Consider the following 20,481-nt stretch of genomic DNA (forward strand, 5'->3'; position numbering starts at 1 on the left):
TTATTCCATTAAGATTCAAATTCACCATAATTGAGTCCATCCTAATTCATAGCGACCTTATGTAGGACAGAGTAGAACTGCCCCCAGTAGGTTTTTGAGATACTAAGTCTTTTTTTTCCCTGAGGAGCAGCTGGTGGGTTTGAACCACCAACCTTGTGGTTAGTATCTGGATGCTTAACCCACACAGCCACCAGGACTCCTTCTGTTAAGATTACTTCCTCCCTTATCACTAGTCATACCTACTTTCAGATTGATTTCAAAGACCTTTTTAGCCTCTCTGAATTATTTTGCTTTTGTATCTTAATGCCAAAGTCTGAGAAATGATCAGCTTTATTATAGTATTATTAGATTTTCAATAACTAACAATCACAGCATCGTGCTATATATAGGATATATACATCACTTGGTTCCTTCCTGTTTGAAACTAACACACTAAAGAATCCATCTCTCTTCAAGACAGATGTGAGGCATAGGCCTCCTTAACGCTGTTTTGGAAAGCAGTTTTATTTTCTCCTTGGAAATCATGGCTCTTTCTCTTTCATTCTTTTTCCACAGAGAGTAGTTTTATTTTACTTAGTTACCTGTTTGAACCTTGAAGGAGAACATTTTCAAGGGAATTAAGTCTTCTTTCAAATGACTTATCCACTTCCAGGAAAAATAACTAAGAGGAAATATTTTATTAGACTAAGCAGGAGGGATATTGTAGCACTACTAGCCTTTTGTTCTTTTCCAAATGACTACTGATAAGCTTTTAATGTGGCAATGAACATAAAATAGGACGGTGCTGGCAATAGTAGTGGTGGAGGTAACAGCAGCAGCTGAGCCCTGCAGAGCCCTTACTGTGAACCAGGAACTACGCTAAGTGCTTTACATGGGTTTTCATTTAATCTTCACAACAACCCTATTAATATCTGTTAGTGTCTATTGTAGCTGTCAATATCTCCATCTTATAAGAAACTTGGGTTTAGAGTCTTAGACGCTTTATCCAAGATCATCCAGCAACTTGAGGAGCAGCGAGGCAGTCTTGTTTCTGTGCCAGAGCACTACTTAATGAGCACACTGTCCTATCAGAAGATTTTATGACTTCTGTTACTATTTATTGGGACTGCCTCAATTTTCATGAGTGGTGTACCAGGCATTTTGCACAGCTAAGACAATAGTGGCCCGTCTGTAAAGGGAAACCATGAACTTCGGGGCCAACAGTACATCGTGCCTGTGCAGTCGTGCCTCGTTCTCCATAACCCGCAGTCAGTCCTGGTGCAGACACATGTTAAAATGCTTTCTGCTCTAGAGAAAGAGCAGATAGGGAAGGTATTCACAGGACGTGGCATTGAGATCTGTTTTCATGCCACCAGATGACTAATGTTAGCCTAGTTTTATCTGGATGCCAGAAGACAAGGAGAAGATGAAAAATAAAAGGTATTATTTCTGTTTTCTGGGCCCAGTCCTACCTCTTTTATGATAATAAATGAAAAGTATGTCACATATAGGTTCATGGGGTGGCTGCCAAAGCTTCTCAGGAAGACCCACAGGTATGGAGCATAGACTTGGCCTAGTTTGGTGCTTGACTTTTTTTTTTTTAATCATTTTATTGGGGGCTCTTACAACACTTATCACAATCCATACATATATCCATTGTATTTCAAGCACATTTGTACATTTGTTGCCATCATCATTTCTACTTGAGCCCATGGTATCAGCTCCTCATTTCCCCTTCCCCTCCCTTCCCATTCCCCCCTCCCCCAAGAACCCTTGATAATTTATAAATTATTATTATTTTGTCATATCTTACACTGTCTGACGGCTCCCTACCCCCACTTTCCTTTTATCCATCCCCCAGGGAGGAGGTTCTGTGTAGGTCCTTGTAATTGGGTCCTCCTTTATACCTCACATATTTCCGGCTTTGTAGGCTATAATCCTATAAAACTATTTAACTTTGTGAAAATAGCCATTAAAAAAAATCTTCTGACCATCGAGTCAATTCCAACTCACAGTGATCATATAGGACATGGTAGAGCTGCCCCTGTGGGTTTCCAAGAATGTAACTCTCTACAGGAGTAGTAAGCCTCTTATTTCTCCCGTAGAGCAGCTGGTGGTCTAGACCTGCTGACCTTGTGGTTAGCAGTCCATCACATAACCACTGCACCACCAAGACTCCTCTTAAAATAGCCATAGGCAGTACATAAGTGAATGGGTGTTACTTTGCTCTGGTAAAACTCTATTTACAAAATTGTGGCAGTCAGATTTGACCCAAGGATTGTAGTATATCATGTACTATATATAGTATACTTACCTGTCGGGTCTGTATTTTAAGAAATACAAGGATCTAGGATCTACTTATAAACAGTATGTCCACATGGCAATCGTAAATTAGCGCAGCACTTCCAAGAAACTTAGAATTCCCATCTTGATAAAGAAGAGGACTTAAAAGCATTTCCTTTTGTTCAAGACATTTTCAAATTCAAGTACTGGAGTTTTCTGTGTAGTGCACTTTGGGAACTTTTTTCTAACAGCGTAGATAGTAAAAATATCTTATATTGATAGTTTATAAAATATGTAAGGAGTCACTATTATTTATTGTATACACAAACCACAAATACTATAAGGAACCCTGGGGTTGCTATCAGCTAAGCATTGCACTGCTAACCCCAAGGCCAGCAGTTCAGGCCCACCAGCGGCCACTTGGGAGAAAGATGACATTATCTGCTCTGGTAAAGATTGACAGTCTCAAAAACTGTATTGGGGGCCATGAGTTGGAACCAATTTGATTGGGGTTGGGTTTTGGATTGTGGTATGTATACTTTGGCGCCCTGGTGGCACAATGGCTACGCACTCAGTTGCTAAGCAAAAGGCTGACAAATTGAAGCTCCCAGCCACTCGAGGGGGAGGAGACCTAGCAGTCTGCTCCCATAAAGATTCCAGCCCAGGAAACCCTACGGAGCATTCTGTCTGTCGAGCAGGTTCTGCTGTGGGTGGAATTGACTGGACGGAACTGTGGCTGTAAGAGTCAGTGAAGAGAGAGCAGTCAAGAGTTCAGTATAACAATGACATCGCATCTATTTTACAGGTAGAAGGTTGGTTGATTACCCGCACAGGAGTTCATGAGAGGTTAATCTTAGGAGCAGCCACCAATTCTAAGGTCTAGTGCGCAGCTTTGCAAGTTTGGAGACTTAATTTTATTAAAAGATATTTAATTAGTTCATCCATGGAGAGGAACATATTAAGGAAAGAGTCAAACCAATCAAATGCATAATAGATTAATCCACATCTCAGAATTCCACTTATCGCTCTACACTGAGAGAGAAAACCAGACTATTAAAGTGGTCTGGTTGGCAGCTTCTTCATGCTATGGCTTATCTTGTGTTAGGCAAACTCGTCCACTGAGAATATCTAGAAAACCTGACTAAAACTAAGAAAATATATGAAGGCATTGGGAAGTTAACAAGGACGAGAGGACTAAGCTCCAGCAGGGAAGGGAATCATAAAGGAGGTGTGGCCCCAGCCTGTGGCTCTGTCTTGCCCCTGGAGGTATTTATAAGACTCAGAAACTGGGCAAGACTTTCCATCTTCTTCCGTGGCAGGGTGAACTAAAAGAGGAGTTCAGAAGCTGCTGTTGAAGAGGGGCCCCGGTAGAAACTCCAGGCTTTCCGCTGGGAACCCAGGAGGACTACCCCCAAAGGTGGGGTGCTGTTGAAGTCCAGCTTCCAATCCACTGAGTCCCAGATGGATTAAAGTTCCATGCCTTTGTAGCCTCACCAGAACACTAATGAGATATACAAATCCTCAGACTCAAACTGGCTGACTCTGCAGGTGGGAGGCATCAGTGTTTCACAGCGTGATTCAGATGCAAGAGAACGTTAGAGAACCTCTTCCCTTACCTAATTGCCAGACGGTAAAGAATCGTGAATGAGGGGAACGCGTGATGGGGACCCAATGCCCATCTGTAGACAACTGGACATCCCTTGCAGAGGGGCAGTGGGGAGGAGATGAGTCACTCAGGGTTCAGTGTAGCAACAATGAAACTCAAAACCTTCCTCTAGTTCTCAAACGCTTCTGCCCCGCAACTGTCATGATCCCAATTCTACCTTGCAAACCTGGTTAGACCAGAGGATGCACAGCGGTAAAAATGGGAACTGGAAACACAGGGAATCTAGAACAGATGAACCCTTCAGGACCAGTGGTGAGAGTGGCGATACTGGGAGAGGAGGGGTTGAAAGGGGGAACCGATCACAAGGATCTACATATAACCTCCTCTCTGGGGGATGGGCAACAGAAAAGTGGGTGGAGAGAGATGCCGGGCAGTATAAGGTAAGATAAAATAATAAGTTATAAATTATTAAGGGTTCATGAGGGAGGGGGGAGCGAGGAGGGAGGAGGAGGGGAAAAAGGAAAATGAGGAGCTGATTCCAGGAACCCAAGCAGAAAGCGAATTTTGAGAATGATGAGGGCAACGAATGCATAAGTGTGCTTTACACAATGGATGTATGTATGGATTGTGATAAGAGTTGTATGAGCCCCAATAAAATGATTTTTAAAAAAAGAATAGCCTCTCAGGGAGGTGAGGTTGGGGTGGCAACCTCAGCAAGAACCTCAGGTTTCTCTACAGCTTTTTATTTTAAAACATCTGTCATGGAAACAGCAGAAGTAATGAGAAAGGTGACACAATGTAAAGAATGTCTCCAATGCCACTTACCTTTCAGTCTAGAAACGATGGGGTAGGACCAGGTTTTGCCTTGTCCAAAAAAATCACAGTCAGTTTTCAAATGGCCGCATTAATTCAAATATTACTTGGCAAAAACGTGACGTAAACTATGAATTTACCAAAATTCAGAAAAGTAAACCAACAATAAAAACACACAGACATGATATCTGACATGAACTGTAAACTAGTTCATGTGAATGTGTCCAAGAAAATAGATGACAAGATGAAGAATTTAGCCCGAGAACTGCAATCTTCCTTTTAATGATCAAATTTCCAATTCCAAAAGTGAAAAAGAAAATATTGGAAATAAGAAACTCAATGGGTAGGCTACAGTAGACCAAGAGTGAGTGACGTGATGGATTGAACAGTAGGAAGTATCCAAAATAAAACCCAGGAAAAGAAAGGATGGAAAATAATGGGGGAAAGCTTAATAAATAAGAGGAGCATGCAAACATGCTTTGATATAAGCATAATTACATTGCTGGAAGACAGGAAGAACTCGCTAGCTGCTTTCTTAGGAAACAGATTTTTATTTGACATATAACTGGTGGTTAAACTGTAGGTGATGTAGATTGAATACTTGGTAGGCTCTTCTTGAACATGAACTAAGTAAGCCATGAAAACGAACAAAACAGCTGGTAAAACTTCATGCCACTTAGAAAATGTTAATGTACAAGTAACAAAGAGAATTTTGAAAATATATTTGTCTACTGTGAATGAAATCATTGATAGCGTCCCACTATGTAGAGCATGTTTAAGATTGCTGAGAATATCATGGATTGTGATTTTTAAATGTATAATGAAATGTGTGGGCACTTGGAAGATCTGAAAAACTCAGCGCACGGATAATTATTTTCCAAATAACCAGTGCACAGGGGACATAGGTAAGAAGATCCAGTCAAAGTGCAAGAGGCTGAACCAATGGATATTCATGTAAAAACTACAAAAAGCCTGTTGACATGGTTGCAGATCACATATGACACTGTTACTCGTTGCATTTTAGTGTAATATGAAAGAATATAACCTTAATTATCTGAAAAGGCTTTCCTTATATTCTTCTCTTTTCTAACTACATGTATGTGTGAGGCTGTATAATTTTTATATATTTCATCCAAAACAACATATAGCAGCAGATCTAATGTAGAAACAGCTATGAGAATCCAGCTATCTTCTAGTAAGCCCCAAATAAAGAAATTGGCAAAAATGTAAAACAAGGCAGTTCTTCTTAGCAATTTTCTAATTTTGGAAAAATAGGCATTTTTCATAAAGAAGTTATTTATATTAACATGTGATGGGTTACTTTTATATCATGTCATTCCATTTTCTATCACATGACATGTATTGTACAGTTGCTCCACAATCAGTTGCAACACGTCCTCTTCCTTCTTGAGCTCCTTGAGATCAGCTCTGTGACCACCTCCGCCGCCCCTACGGCAACCCCCAGGAACCCTTAGTCTACCTGCTGTCTCTTATTATTCTTAATGAATCGCATACATATTTCAAACTTCTCTAATAAGGTAAATATTGATAGATCTGTCACCACATAAACAAAAGCTGCTTGCCGTACTCAATTTATAAGAACGTTAAAAGATATAGATATAAAAAGGACAAAAAAGTATTATGCTATTGTGTGCAATTTTATGCCACTAAATGTGAGAGGATAAATGAAATGGGAAATTTTCTCGAAAAACAAGTGTTATCAAAATAAAATATCTAAACAGGCCTAAGTCTGGAGGCAGTTTAAGAAATTGAATCCATTCTTTAAAATGTTCCCAGAAAAAGCACTCTAAATTCAGATCAATTCATTGTTGAACTCTTCCAATCATTTAAACATGTACATATTCCTCCATAAATATACACTTTTAAAGAAATTATTTTATTGGGAGCTCTTACAGATATTATATAACAATCCTTAATTTAGTTAGATCAAGCATAATTGTACAATTGATACCACCATCAGTTTCAAAACATTGTCTTTCTTAACTCTTTGATATCAATTCCCCTTTATTCCCTCCCTCCCTCCCTCCTGCACCCTACCCCCAGGAACCCTTATTATTTTTAATATGTTATATAGTATTATTACCATTATTATTATTCACTGTATCTTACACCATCCAATGTATCCATTCACCTGCAGTTCTGTCATCGTTGCTATCAGCTCCCCCTGGCCCTCCTTCGAACACTTTTGAGGCCAGCAAACCTTGCTGTTACTAGTTGCTGTTGAGCCACCTCCACTCATCGTAACCTAATGTATGGCAGAGTGAAACACTGCCCGATCTTACTCTAGCTTCGTTTTCTGAGAGCCCTTTAAAAAGCCCATGATTGCGGCTGTTGTGTCAGTTCATGTTGAGGGTTTCCCTCACTTGTGTTGGCTCTCCACCAAACATGAGCCTCCCAGGTTGTGTTGAATTCAGAATCCTACTGGGAAGAGCCACCCTCTCAAAATAGAGGTGACCTTCATGGTACAGGTGAAGTAAAGCCTTTGGGACCTTCGTTTGCTGATTGCCAAGACTCAAAATCCATTAGTCATTGATTATGGAATATGCTAGTTTAATGTGAAGAAAATTGGAAGTCACCAAAAATGAAATGGAATGCTTAAAAACGGATATCCTAGACATTAAAAAATCATTTTATTGTGTGTTCATGCAGCTCTTATCACAATCCATACATGCACCCATGTGTCAAGCACATTTGTACATATGTTGCACCATTTTCTTTTATTTTTAAAAATCATTTTATTGGGGACTTGTACAACTCTTTATCACAAGCCATACATGCATCTATTGTGTCAAGCACATTTGTACATTTGTTGCCATCATCATTTTCAAAGCATTTTCTTTCTACTTGAGTCTTTAGTATCAGCTCGTTTTCCCCCTTCCCCACCCTCTCTCCCTCATGACCCCTTGATCATTTGTAAATTATTATTTTTTCATGTGTTATATCTACTCCTGCCTCCCTTCACCCACTTTTCTGCTGTCCGTCCCCCTGAGAGGGGGTTATATGTCGATCATTGTGATTGGTTCCTCCTTTCTTCCCCCATCTTACTCTTAACCTCCTGGTATCGCTACTCTCATTATTGGTCCTGAGGGGTTTATCTGCCCTGGATGCCCTGTGTTGTGAACTCTTATCTGTACCAGTGTACATGCTCTGATCTAGCTGGATTTGTAAGGTAGAATTGGGATCATGATAGTGGGGGGTAGAAGGAAGCATTAAAGAACTAGAGGAAAGTTGTACGTTTCTTCAGTTCTATACTGCTCCCTAACTGGCTTGTCTCTTCCTTGTGACCCTTCTGTGAGGAGATGTCCAATTGCCTACAGATGGGCTTTGGGTCTCCACTCTGCCCTCCCCCTCATTCACATCGATATAATTTTTTGTTTTGGGTCTTTGGTGCCTAACACCTGATCCATAGACACCTCATATCTACATCACCATTCTACCCCCAGGCTCCTTTCTAGACATTCCTTAGCTGAGCTGGACTGTATTGGCCATTTTGAATCCAGCAGTCACCTATGTGGTCAATTAAGCATAGAACAACAAACTGAAAAGACACTGAGTTGCATTTAACAACAACAATTTGAGATATACCTTGAAGGATAGTGTGGTCAATGATGGGTTAACATCTAAAGGAAGATCAGTTAATATGACCGCTCAAATTGTTTATTTATTTATTTTTAATCATTTTATTGGGGGCATGTATAACTCTCATCACAATCTGTACATACATCCATCGTGTCAAGCACATTTGTACATTTGTTGCCATCATTTTTCTCAAAACATTTTGTTTCTACTTGAGCCCTTGATATCAGCTCCTCATCCCCCCAACTACTTAAATTTTATATACCAACCACAGCATCAAGAGATGAAGAATTGAAAGGTTTTCATAACTTGTCATAGTCTAAAATTGATCGAGCATATAATGAAGATACATTGATAATTACTGGTGATTGGAATTAAGAAAATTAACCAGGATATTACAGTAAAAGAAATGTATAGGCGAATTCCTTTTATGGACATGGATGCAGAAATTCTATCCTTTAAAAAAAGCAGTGAATATATAAAGATGGTGCCTCGTGACCAACTTGGGCTTGTTTCAATAATTCAGTGCAATTTTATCATGTGAAAATCAGTTAATGTAATTAATCATTTAATCTGAAAAAAAAAGAGTAAAAGTGGTGATCTCAATGTAGGGATGAGGGAGCATGTGTTAAAGTTCATCACATACTGATAATTTAAAACACATAGAACCAAAAACCCCTCTTAGCCAGCTAGGAATGAACGTGAATTTCTTTAATTTGATGAGGTTAGCTATAGAAATGTTATAGCAGACGTGATGCTTATGGTAAAATGCTGAAAGCTTTCTCTCTGAAAGCGGGAATGAAGCATGGATACCATCACCACTCCTTGCCAATGTGTCTTAGAAGTTGTAACCAGAGCACTAAAGCAAGAAAAACACATTAGAATTGCAAGGAGGTCGAGAGGAAGTGAAATTCTCACCGGTGACATGCTTCTCAATGAATGGAAAGTACTGCACTTACTGATGCTCTTTGGCAGGATGTCACTCTTGACTGTTACTTGGCAGGAGGCCTATCATTTGGATTCTGCCAGCTTCACGTCTTGAGTGTGGGAATCACATCAGTTTCTGGGAGCACTTGTGCTTGCCCCTGTACATGTAGCCAAGGGTCTTATTTCTGTTATTACCTTTCTCTGCAGGTCATATCTGACTCCTGTCCGGGATGAGGAAGCAGAGTCTTTACGGAAAGCCCGCTCCAGACAGGCTCGGCAGACCCGAAGGTCTACTCAAGTGAGTATAACTTTTAAAATGTATCTTCCTGCCTTCACGTTGGTAAGTATAGTAAAAAACAAAATAAAGTGAAAGGAGTGCCTTATTCCTGCCTCTATATTTAACGAGCTTTCCCCTATGTTAAGGAGCCCCTGGTGGCTTAATGAGCTGCTAACTACAAGGTCAGTGGTTCAAACCCACCAGACCACTCTGTGGAAGAAAGATGAGGCTGTCTAATAAAGATGTAAAGTCTCAGAAAACCAAAGGGCATTCTACTGTGTCCTACAGGATCACTATGAGTTGGAATCAACTCAATGGTCACCTATGGTAAATCTTATGCTGTCTAGAATCAAATGAATCTATAGCTGGACTATCCACTCTCACTCCTATTCCTCCAGACTCAGACCTATGTATAAGACTTGCAATTCGGACATATTTGATCAGAGCACACGGGAGCAGATGAAGGGGCAGGAGGAGAGAGTGGAGCACAGCCTGGCCCACCAGGCCGTGATGATGATGTTCCTGAGTAGAGCAGCCAGTCCACAGAGAGAACAACATGGCTAGCCCCACTATGAGACATGATGCCCCTCAGTGACTAAGGGCGATACAGGGGACAGCACCAGAGACACAGTGTGGGAATTGCACCTGACCTGATCCCACCACACCGAGGCAAATCACTGGGGGAGTGCAGCGGAACAGCAAGGGAATGGAGTGGCAAGGTCCCCAGGGAATGCTGAAAGTGGACTTCAGGGCCAGGGCGTGGTGCCCCAACAGACTGGACTGGAAAACGCTCCTAAGGGCCAGCAAACGATCCCTGAACTAACTACAAGCTTTTCTCTTGTGAACTGTTTTATTCTGTTCTTTGTCAGTGGTTTGTTTTTGTTGTTTTGTTGTCTGGTTGTATACTGTTGCTTTGTTTTCCTCTGTCTAGTTTTCGTGCATGTTAGTGACTCCACAGGTCTGTCTGAATAGGACAGGCTGGATGAACTATCTGGAGGAAAAACAACGGGACCGACAGTTTTGGGGGGACTTGGGGTGGGGGGGTAGGGGGGGTAAGGAAGTGGTGTTAACAAACCCAGGGACAAGGGAAAAACATGGGACCCCAAATGGTAGAGAAGTGGGAGTGGCAGGCCTGGTGGGAAATGATCAAGGGTAAGGTTGCTTAGAGAAGAGGTATACTCTAGCCCAGGTGGCGATGAAGCATGGTAGTAGGGCAGGAGGAAAGTCAAGGGAGATGGAGGAAAGAGCTAGGAGTCAAAGGGCATTCATGGAGGTCTAGACAAAGACATGTACATGCAAATATATATAGGAGGATGGGGAAATAGATCTATGTGTCTATATTTATAGGTCAAGTATTAAGGTGGCGGAAGGACCTTGGGCCTCTACTCAAACACTCCCTCAATGCATGAATACCTTCTTTTATTAAATTGGAACTCTATGATGCTCACTCTCCCGACACAACGGCTGGAGCCAAAGTGTGTGAACAAGTAAATGTGGTGAAGAAAGCTGATGGTGCCCGGCTATCAAAAGAGATAGTGACTGGGGTCTTAAAGGCTTGAAGATAAACAAGCGGCCATCTAGCTCAGAAGCAACAAAGTCCACATGGAAGAACACACCAGCCTGAGTGAGCGAGTGGTCCCAAAGGGATCAGTTACCAGGCATCAAAGAACAAAAAATCATATCATTGACTGCACACCTCCATGATAGGATCGCTGAAGACAAATGGGTGCATAAGCAAATGTGGTGAAGAAAGCTGATGGTGCCCGGCTATCAAAAGAGATAGTGTCTGGGGTCTTAAAGGCTTGAAGGTGAACAAGCGGCCATCTAGCTCAGAAGCAAATAAGCCCACATGGAAGAAGCACACCGGCCAGTGCGATCACGAGGTGCCCAAGGGACCAGGTATAAGGCATCATGCAAAAAAAAAAAAAAAGATGTAAGTGTGTGTATGTATGTGTATATATGTGTATATGTATATATGTATGTATATATATGTATATATATATCATATTAAATGAAGGGGGAAGTGCAGAGTGGAGACCCAAGGCCCAAGTGTCGACCAATGGAGATCCCCTCATAGAGGGGTTTAGGAGAGGAGATGGGTTAATTAGGGTGTGAGGTAGTATCGATGAAGAACACAGCTTTCCCCCGGATCCTGGATGCTTCCTCCCCCCAACTACCATGATCCGAATTCTACCTTGCAGGGCTGGATAGGACAGAGGCTGAACACTGGTGCATATGAGGGTTGGAGGTACAGGGAATCCAGGGTGGATGATACCTTCAGGACCAAGGGTGTGAGGGACGATGCTGGGAGAGTGGAGGGTGAGTGGGTTGGAAAGGGGGAACTGATTACAAGGATCCACATGTGACCTCTTCCCTGGGAGAGGGACAGCAGAGAAGGGGGGAAGGGAGACTCCGGATAGGGCAAGATATGACAAAACAACGATGTATAAATTACCAAGGGCATATGAGGGAGGGGGGAATGGGGAGGGAGGAGGGGAAAAAAAAAGAGGACCTGATGCAAGGGGCTTAAGTGGAGAGCAAATGCCTTGAGAATGATTGGGGCAGGGAATGTATGGATGTGCTTTATACAATTGATGTATGTATATGTATGGATTGTGGTAAGAGTTGTATGAGTCCCTAATAAAATGTAAAAGAAGAAAAGAAAAAAAAAAAAAAGACTTGCAATTCTATGTGTGCTTAAAGGGCCTCATCTTAAGAATCCCTACGGGGATAATGTTCAATGTAGCTACCATATGAGACACCAATGCTTCTTCTAGGTAAATATGCCCAAGAGAAATTAAAAACACAAAAACTGTCTACGTGGCATTATTCATAGAAGCCAAAAGTGGAAACAGCCCAAATGCCAATGACCTCATCGTGGATAAACAACATGTGGTCTGTCTATACAATGGATATTTTTAGCCATAAATAAGAGTGAATTATCGATACGTGCTGCAACATGGATGAAAACCCTGTGTGAGTGAAAGAAGCCCCACCCAAAAGACCACAGATACCATATGATTTCTTGGTATGAGATGCCCAGAACAGGCAAACCCACAGAGAGAAAGTAGGCTGGGTTGTGAGAGACTGGAGGAAAGGCCGGCACTGCTAAAGGACACACGATTTCTGAAAATGATAAAAACAGAAGTGGATGCTGGTGATAAAATACCATATATACCTGAGTATAAGCCAACCCGAATATCAGACGAGGCACCATTTTACCCCAAAAACTGCACTTAAAATGTGCTGAAAAACTCGGCTTATACACGAGTATAGACGGTACTAAAAATTCAACTTGTGATGATACTAAAAAGCACTAAGTTATATACTTTAAAGGGGTGAGTTTTGCAATAAAAATGTTACTTCAAAATAAAAATATATTCCCTAAGGGAGCCATTGAAGCAGCTTAAGGAGGGGTATGAAATAATCTATATTACATATGATTCTAAAAACCGCCATGCAGGGAATTGATAGGAGTGGTGGCCAGAGTATGACTGTCAAGCCTAGAAACAAGAAGGCCTGTTAAGAAGCAAAATCCCAGCTGGAAATGACAGGAGCATGGCCTCGGGTGGTAGCGGCCGCAGTCATGGAAGAGAAGGCTATGAGTTAGAATTATGTAAGCAGAAATGAGCCAGTGACGCAGACTGCAAAGGAGCGACTAGAGACATGAAAAGAAGGCCAGGGAAGGGTAGCAGCAAAGGAGTGAATGAGAAGTCAGCTTGTGGTGAGTAGGAGACAATCAACAGTCTGGAAAGCTGTGGAAGGCGAGGACAGGACGGGATATTATCCATAGCTGCAACCATGCCCTTTTTGACTTGCCAAGGACTATGTCAACAGATAGAGTGGTGAGGTTAGAAGGCAAGCTATTAAAACTGTCCCCTTTCTGTTACACCCCCTTCCCCGAATTCCCCTCTCTCCTCTGGCTCCTTCAGTGTTGCCCTTGCTTATTTTCCTCTATCTAGCCATCAAATGTCGGCAATCCTCAGGACTTCAGGCCCTCGGTTCACATCTCTGCTCACTCTGTATTCTGAGGCAGTCTAATCCCTGTCGGCCTGATCTAATGTGTATGCTTTCAGTTCATGGTTTCCCTCAGGCCACGCACTCTCCCCGTGTTCTGGATATGTTGCTGCTGTGGTGAGGTGCCGTGTTTCATCTCAAAGCCCCCTTCTGTGCACAACAGAACAAAACACCGCCCAGTTACGCACTATCACAATTGTTCTTGTTTGACCCCATTGTTGTCGCCAGTGCCCATCCATCTTGTCAAGGGAAGATCCTCTTTTTTTTTTTTTGCTGCCCCTCCACTTTTCCAGGGACTGGCCTCCCCTGAATATATGCCCTGAGTACATGAGACAAAGCCTCTCCATCCTTGCCTCTAAGGAGCATTCTGGCTGTCCTTCTTCTAAGACAGATTTGTTTATTCTTCACCAGCACCATATAGTGTACCTAAAGAAGGAAGCATCTTCCTTCCAGATGCATACATCTGACACTTGGACCTCTTCCTTAGCACCCCTCACTTCATTCCTTTATCTATTCTATCACTAGTTTTGCTGTTTCACTCCTTAACTTGCTTAAAAATTTATTTACTGCTTCTACCTTACCTCTCTTATCTCACCTACCATTATTATCTCCTAGTTCATTCAAGACCAGTCATCTTACATCTGTTTTTCTTGTGTCTTTTTTAGCACCAAAAGCTTGATAATGGCATCTGTGAACTATAACCTATTCCACCCCACCTTCTCAGCATTGTATTTGTTCTCCATTCTCTAACCAGAGAAATATTTTCAGCATAAACACTCAAACTCTATCCTCTGCTTAGAGCTGTCCACTGACTTCCCCTTGTTCTTAGAATAGATGCTGTATCCGCAGCATGACCTATGAGATCTTCAGTCATCTGCCCTTGGCTGCCATTCATCCTCTTCTTACCCTCCTTTCCCCTTCTTACTGAACTCTGGCCACACATGACATGCTTCTGTGCGCTGTACACAGGCCATATGCATGTTGTGTTCTTTCCTCTCAAACTAGGCCATGCATCCTTCCTTTATAGTAATTATACCTGTGATTTTATTTTTGTTTGATGATTACTTATCTGTTTCTCCTTTTTGAATTTAATCCCCATATATGTGTACTCAGTATCTCTCCCTCCACAGTAATCTATCAAAGTACTTTTTGAAGAAATGAGTGAGCAATAAATGCTAAGAGAAGATAAACAACACTGGAATGAGTTGAGCTTTGCTTGAGAAAAGATAGGGAAGTTGTTAGAAGGGGTCATAGAATTGAAGTTTGGAGTGACTGGGGCACTGGAAAGAGAAGATTATGTGTCTGCAAAGGGAAGATTTATTAGAGAGGAAGTGACAGTCATATCAGAAGCTGAAGGTATTTTAAACTGCGTTAGATTATCATTCATTTTCATGAGTGTATTAGACTGAGTTTTCTAGAGAAACCAGGACACACACGCACGCACGCACGCACGCATGCATATGTGATGAAACAACTTTTTATTAAGAAAGAATTTTGTATCAAGGAAGCAGCTCAGCACAGTCCGACTAGCTCAAGCCCATGGATCAGGTGCTCACTGGAACCCCATTCAAATTTATGCAACTGCCTGCTGATGAAACAGGAAGGCATACCGGGAAGTGGGGAGATGATAGGCAGGTGGGTGCAGAGTCCCATGGGTCAAGGTCAACAAGAACATGGCAAGGTGCCAACAGCTTCCAGGGACAGCAGGCCTTATGGGCCACCCCTGGAGCCAGATGCCAAATCCAAGCAAGCAGGAAGGCAAAGAGGGGCGCGAGGAGGCCTCAGTTCTCCACCACAGCTCACAAATAGGCCACACCTCCAGGGAGGGGTCATCAGGCTGTGACCTGATTGATAGGTCGGACTCCAACCGTTCCTTCACATAGGTGCAACAAGGTGACAAAAAGTCTACCCATCACATTGAGATTCTCAAAGGGATCCTTGACCCCCAGAAGAAGCTGTATCAAGGGCAAAGCCAAGCTACTTATCGGGGATGGCATACAGGACTGTCAGTCCCCCAGCTTCTGCTGCTTGAATCCATTCAGTCACACCCCTTCTTTCTCTCCTCCTTGGCTTCCTTGTGTTGTTTTGTGGCCTCTCCTTTTGCTGAGTCAGCATTGCGTCCTGAGTCTGTCATGGCCTGTGTCCTTGTCTCGGATCTTGACAGAATCGATCTATCCGCAGTATCTTGCCTCTCCCACTCCTCTTTTTGTAACTCTTAAAAACCCAGTGTTAGGTGTGCCTCTTATATGCTCCTGTGTTTCTACCTTAATACTTACAGTTTAGTATTGTCATCTACTTCTTCTTGTCACCAGTTTAAGATCACAGGAATAATTTGCTTTCTCTTTGTAGTTGTAGTGCTTAGAAACTCTCCATGAATCTTTATTATTAAGAGAGTGAGTGAATGAATGATTAGAGAGTAAAGTGAAAGCAATGTATGGCGATGGTGTCTGCTTTACTACCTCCTGAGACGTCAGCATCTAACTGCTACGTTTGCACCCCACCCACTTTCTTCCCAACTCCTTTTCTTTCTTCTCTCAGAGATGTCTTCTTGACATTGGTTTTTCTTCTATCTTGCTGCTCTTTTGTCCCTGTGAGGGGAACATGAATTGATGGAATGTCTCTCTATGATTCCCAGACTACTTGGGAAATAGTGTTAGAGAAAATTTTGTTTGGAAGGTATTTGTTCGGTTCAGTTTATTCCTTGTTGTTTTAGCGTGGCTCTGAGGTTTCCCACCCCCACCCCACCCCACCTTTCAGCTTAGTTTGGCTTTCTCTATCACTGAAACTAAGTTTTTCTAATATCCGTTGTTCCGAAAATCTCAATTGATCCGAATTTAATCTTGGGAGAGTGGAGAGCTTTCAAATAAAGATGAAAACTGCTTGGAATGAACAAAGCACACTTATCAGAGGCAGACCTCAATGCTGACCTATTTTTGGGAGATCAAATTGAAAAAGCTAAAGGGTGACACATTTGAAAGATACTTGGACTCAGGTCTGCGTTCTTTGCAAACTGAGGTGCTTATTTTAAGCATGTATTCCTGCATTGGCCTCATTATGCATTTTGGGATCCTCATTCGGAATTTGATCCCATTAGATTTTTTAGAGCGTTTCCCTGCTTACTCATCGAGAGTCATTCCATGGTTGGTAGGGAACTGAGGACCATCTTTCTACCCTGACCTTGTGATATTTTCCCAGGGTGTCACCCTGACAGACCTTCAAGAGGCAGAGAGGACTTTCAGCAGGTCGAGGGCAGAGCGGCAAGCTCAGGAGCAGCCTGGGGAGAAGCCTGGAGACACAGAAGCACTGGAAGGCCGCACTGAGCCCTCAGCTGTGCCTGCAAAGGAGGCGGGGGAGGGCCGGCAGCCCCGGGGCGGGAGCCTGGACGAAGAGGTAAGCACTTTGTTACCCACCAGGCCGCTGTGCTGATTAATGTGGGCTCTCCCCACCAGTCCTTCAAGCCCTGTGTTCTCACTGGCACTGGGTTACTACAACTTACGCTGATTTTAGTTAGCAACTAAAATAATTCAGAGGGCGTCAGTTCTTACAGGCCAATCCCCCACCCGTACGGTGCTAGCATAAAAGATGAGTGATTACTTATGATATGCCAGGCAAGATTTTAAGTATTTCATATCTATTAATTTAATCCTCACAATACCCATGGGAGGTACATTCTCTGGTTTTATTTAACATGTGGGGAAATTGATCCACAAAGATATTATTTGTCTTAAATAGGCACACAGCTGATAAAGCAAGGTTTGGAGCCAAGGCAATGGAGCCCCACAGCTTGCCTTCCTACTCGTTCGACATTGCATTAGACATTCAAGCTCCTGCAAACCTAAGAGCTTACCAAACACCCTTTAATCCCGTGCCACAAAGTGTCACGATGTGGGTGAACATTGTGACTTCCACTCCCTTTGCCAAGTGACACTGGTTGTAAAGCCCCAGGGTTATATTTAGGGTCCCATTGACACCTGTTGTTTTAGTACTACCCCTTTCACTCTCAGAAGAATCGCAGTGTAGGTAATAAATTCTGTGGTCTTTATCCACAGTTGTAGGATAAAGGTTAATGATTTAACTGCTAATGGGAAATCTCCATGAACTAAGATTCTATTGTTTATCAGCTATTATGGCTGCTAACCTCAAGGCCCCCCGTTCAACCTACCAGCTGCTCCAGGGGAGGGAGACGAAGCTGTCTGCTCCCATCAAGCTTTTCCCGTGTTGGAAAGCCAAAGGAGCAGCTCGGCTCTGTGTCTTCTGTGTAGGGTCTCTGTGAGTCAGAATCGACTTTTTGGCAGTGGCTTTGACTTGGGTTTTGTACTTATTATTTTATGACCAGGTGTGGTTACCAAGAGTCAGAATTTACATAAGAACAACAGGTTTGAAGTTTTGGTTTGGCTTGATTTATTACCAGGTACTATTCTAAGCGCCTAACATACATGATCTCATTTACTGTACAACACTTTCTGCTATCCCCATATTACAGCTGAGAAAGCTACAGCTCAGAGACACTGAGTAGCTAGAATCAGAACCAAGCTCTGTCTGACTCCGATGCTTATGGCTATGTTCTATTGCTCCTATCTGTATAATTTCTTTGTAATCTCTTTCTTGGAAACTTAGTTCATAGTAAGAATTCTCTATTTCTGCATCTTTAATGAGCCAAGTGAAGGCTTATCCTCAGGCTCGATTTGTCCTGATGCTCAGCACAGAAGCACGTAAGTTTCAACAGCCTGCTTCTGGCAAGCTAGCAGAATACTCAGAAGCTGGTGGAGTGTTCTGAGGTGGAGGCTGTCCGCATAGTCCCGAGCTTTTGTTTTTCCTACATAAGCCTTGCCTCTTGCCGCTTTATCTGAAAAGGGAAGTCTCCCTGTTTCATTCCCAACATCAAAGGGTTTTACTCACGAGATCACCGCTCTGGGCTGCGGCCAGTGCGGCCGCATTTTCAGAGCAGCAGTCCGCAAGCTGTTTCCTCGTTGGTTAGTTAGTTGACGTTAGTCCAGGTGAATAGCTATTTACTGAGCATCGACTACTAGTAAATCTGTGAGACAGAAACCCCATTCTTCTCCTGTGGTCTCACGCTGTTCATTATTCCCAGGCTGGCTATCGTCGTCTGAGGTGTACAGCTAAGCCAGACAAACCCACATCACCACTATCTCCCTCGGCACCCAGTCCCTCGCTCTACACCAGTTCCCACCTGTTCCGGTCAAGCAGGTCTTCTGTTCCCGAGTCTGAGAATTCAGAGACTACCACAAACACTGCAAGGGAAATGGACAAGAAAGGTATGTGGTGCTTCACAAGATGCAGGTTCCTCCCCGGTACATGTACCCCATAGTCTTAAGATCTATACTGTGTTTTATCTCTGCAGAGAGTGAAGATGCAGATTTAGATAACCAGTCCTCCAATAGGCTGTCCACCCGAGACAGGAGGAGACCCAAGGAACGGCGAAGAGGCACGGGCATCAACTTCTGGACAACAGATGTGAGTGGGTGGGTGGGTGCTGGGCACATTGCATTCCCCGTGACTGCCATCTTTCCATTTCAGTTAAAAGAAGTGTGTACAACTACCAGACTCTTAGACGTGTGAGCAATGAAAAATGGAACTTGCTTTCATTTGAAAGGGTGAATCCGGCAGATTGTCCAAAAAATAATTCTGAGGCTAACGTGGGATGCACATGGTGTCATGCTGCTGGGTGCCCAGTGCCAGAGCAGTGGCACGCACAGAGCAGACGCTCGGTAAATAACTACAGAATGAAGCCTGGAAATTTACAGCATCCACATCAGTAAGGACAATGCGAGACTCCATCTGTCAAGTTTTAGTAGCGACTTCCCTAGTATTCCCTGAAAGTTGTGTCATGAGTCAACCCTATCTGAGTACCTCAAGTAAGCAGGGACTCCAGCTAAATAGCTAGGAGAACTATGGAGATTTCAAAGAACTTAAAATCTCGAAGCAACACAAATTCATTGAGCTAACTTCACTCTTTTTGGAGGGGAAGACCAAAACAAACCATGTAACTCAGATTAATTTGGACATTAAAACAAAGGCAGGTTGTTGCTGCCGGTGCACACCAGTGCTTTCATTAACCCATCTCCACGTCTTTTTCTCAACCTTCCTCTTATTGCTTGCAGTAAGACAATCAAGCAGCCAGTTTACTGACAAAGGTCCCTGGTTACCAGTGGCTTATTTTAAAGTTGGATAAAGTATCCAGTGCCCCAAGAAATAAGGTCACAATAGTCATCTATAGAAACAATGCTGTAGATTAAAATATTTCATTGTTCTAAGGCCAAATAGACTGATCCTATGAACGGAGATGAAATCAAGACTTTCTTCGTTGAAGATACTGCTTGTCAAACGAACAGGTTTGACAAGTGCTGCCCTTGAAAAGCCAGCCTGTCCATGAAAAGCAGTAGTCAGAGGGCAGCTCGTTGCCTATGTTTGAAATGCCACAATGCATAATTGATGAGCGCTCACCTTGTTTATTTCAAGGATGTCTGTGACTGTGTTCCTCCTCTTCCTCTTTTCTCTCCAGGAGGATGAAACTGATGTCCCTGAAGAGGTGAAAGAGGCACTGGTAAGCGACAAGTCGGTGGGGCATGTCCCTGAAGGGTGCAGCCTTGCTCTCACACATACAATTTTAATAGAAAAAGCAGGCCTTATGTAGATGTCTTCAGTGGCCCAGGTTAATGACCAGGCTGGGTTGAGGGGGAAATGGAAACAGACCTGCCTCTGAAGAGATGCGGCAACTGTTACGTGGTGGTTCTACTTCCCTATGTGCGAGTTTCTTACACTTCTCTGTGCCTGCTGCCAACTTCTAACACAGAGACCAGATCTGCGGTGTCTTCTCTCATGTGGGTGCATTATTGAATCACATAAAATACTTGAAATCCTTGGAAGCAAATTGAAGCGAGATACTATGTCCCTGATGGAGCTACACTAATAGAGAGGAGCATAAATGGGGAGAATGTAAAACATCAGACAGTTCCAAAAG

At 42.8% G+C, this 20,481-nt stretch overlaps 1 protein-coding gene across 5 annotated transcripts in view; it reads left to right on the forward strand.

Annotated features, from left to right (window-relative positions):
- PPP1R12B (protein phosphatase 1 regulatory subunit 12B) overlaps positions 1–20,481 on the forward strand; it is a 261,922-nt gene that overhangs the window by 153,081 nt on the left and 88,360 nt on the right. For all 5 annotated transcript variants that reach the window (XM_075528922.1, XM_075528929.1, XM_075528946.1 and 2 more), the window contains 5 exons: positions 9,413–9,503; positions 16,695–16,889; positions 18,592–18,775; positions 18,862–18,974; positions 20,023–20,064. In XM_075528922.1, coding sequence (XP_075385037.1) covers positions 9,413–9,503; positions 16,695–16,889; positions 18,592–18,775; positions 18,862–18,974; positions 20,023–20,064 — 625 coding nt within the window. The remainder of the gene's footprint in view (positions 1–9,412; positions 9,504–16,694; positions 16,890–18,591; positions 18,776–18,861; positions 18,975–20,022; positions 20,065–20,481) is intronic.

Source organism: Tenrec ecaudatus, chromosome 1 (assembly GCF_050624435.1).
Source record: "Tenrec ecaudatus isolate mTenEca1 chromosome 1, mTenEca1.hap1, whole genome shotgun sequence".
Taxonomy (NCBI): Eukaryota; Metazoa; Chordata; class Mammalia; order Afrosoricida; family Tenrecidae; genus Tenrec; species Tenrec ecaudatus.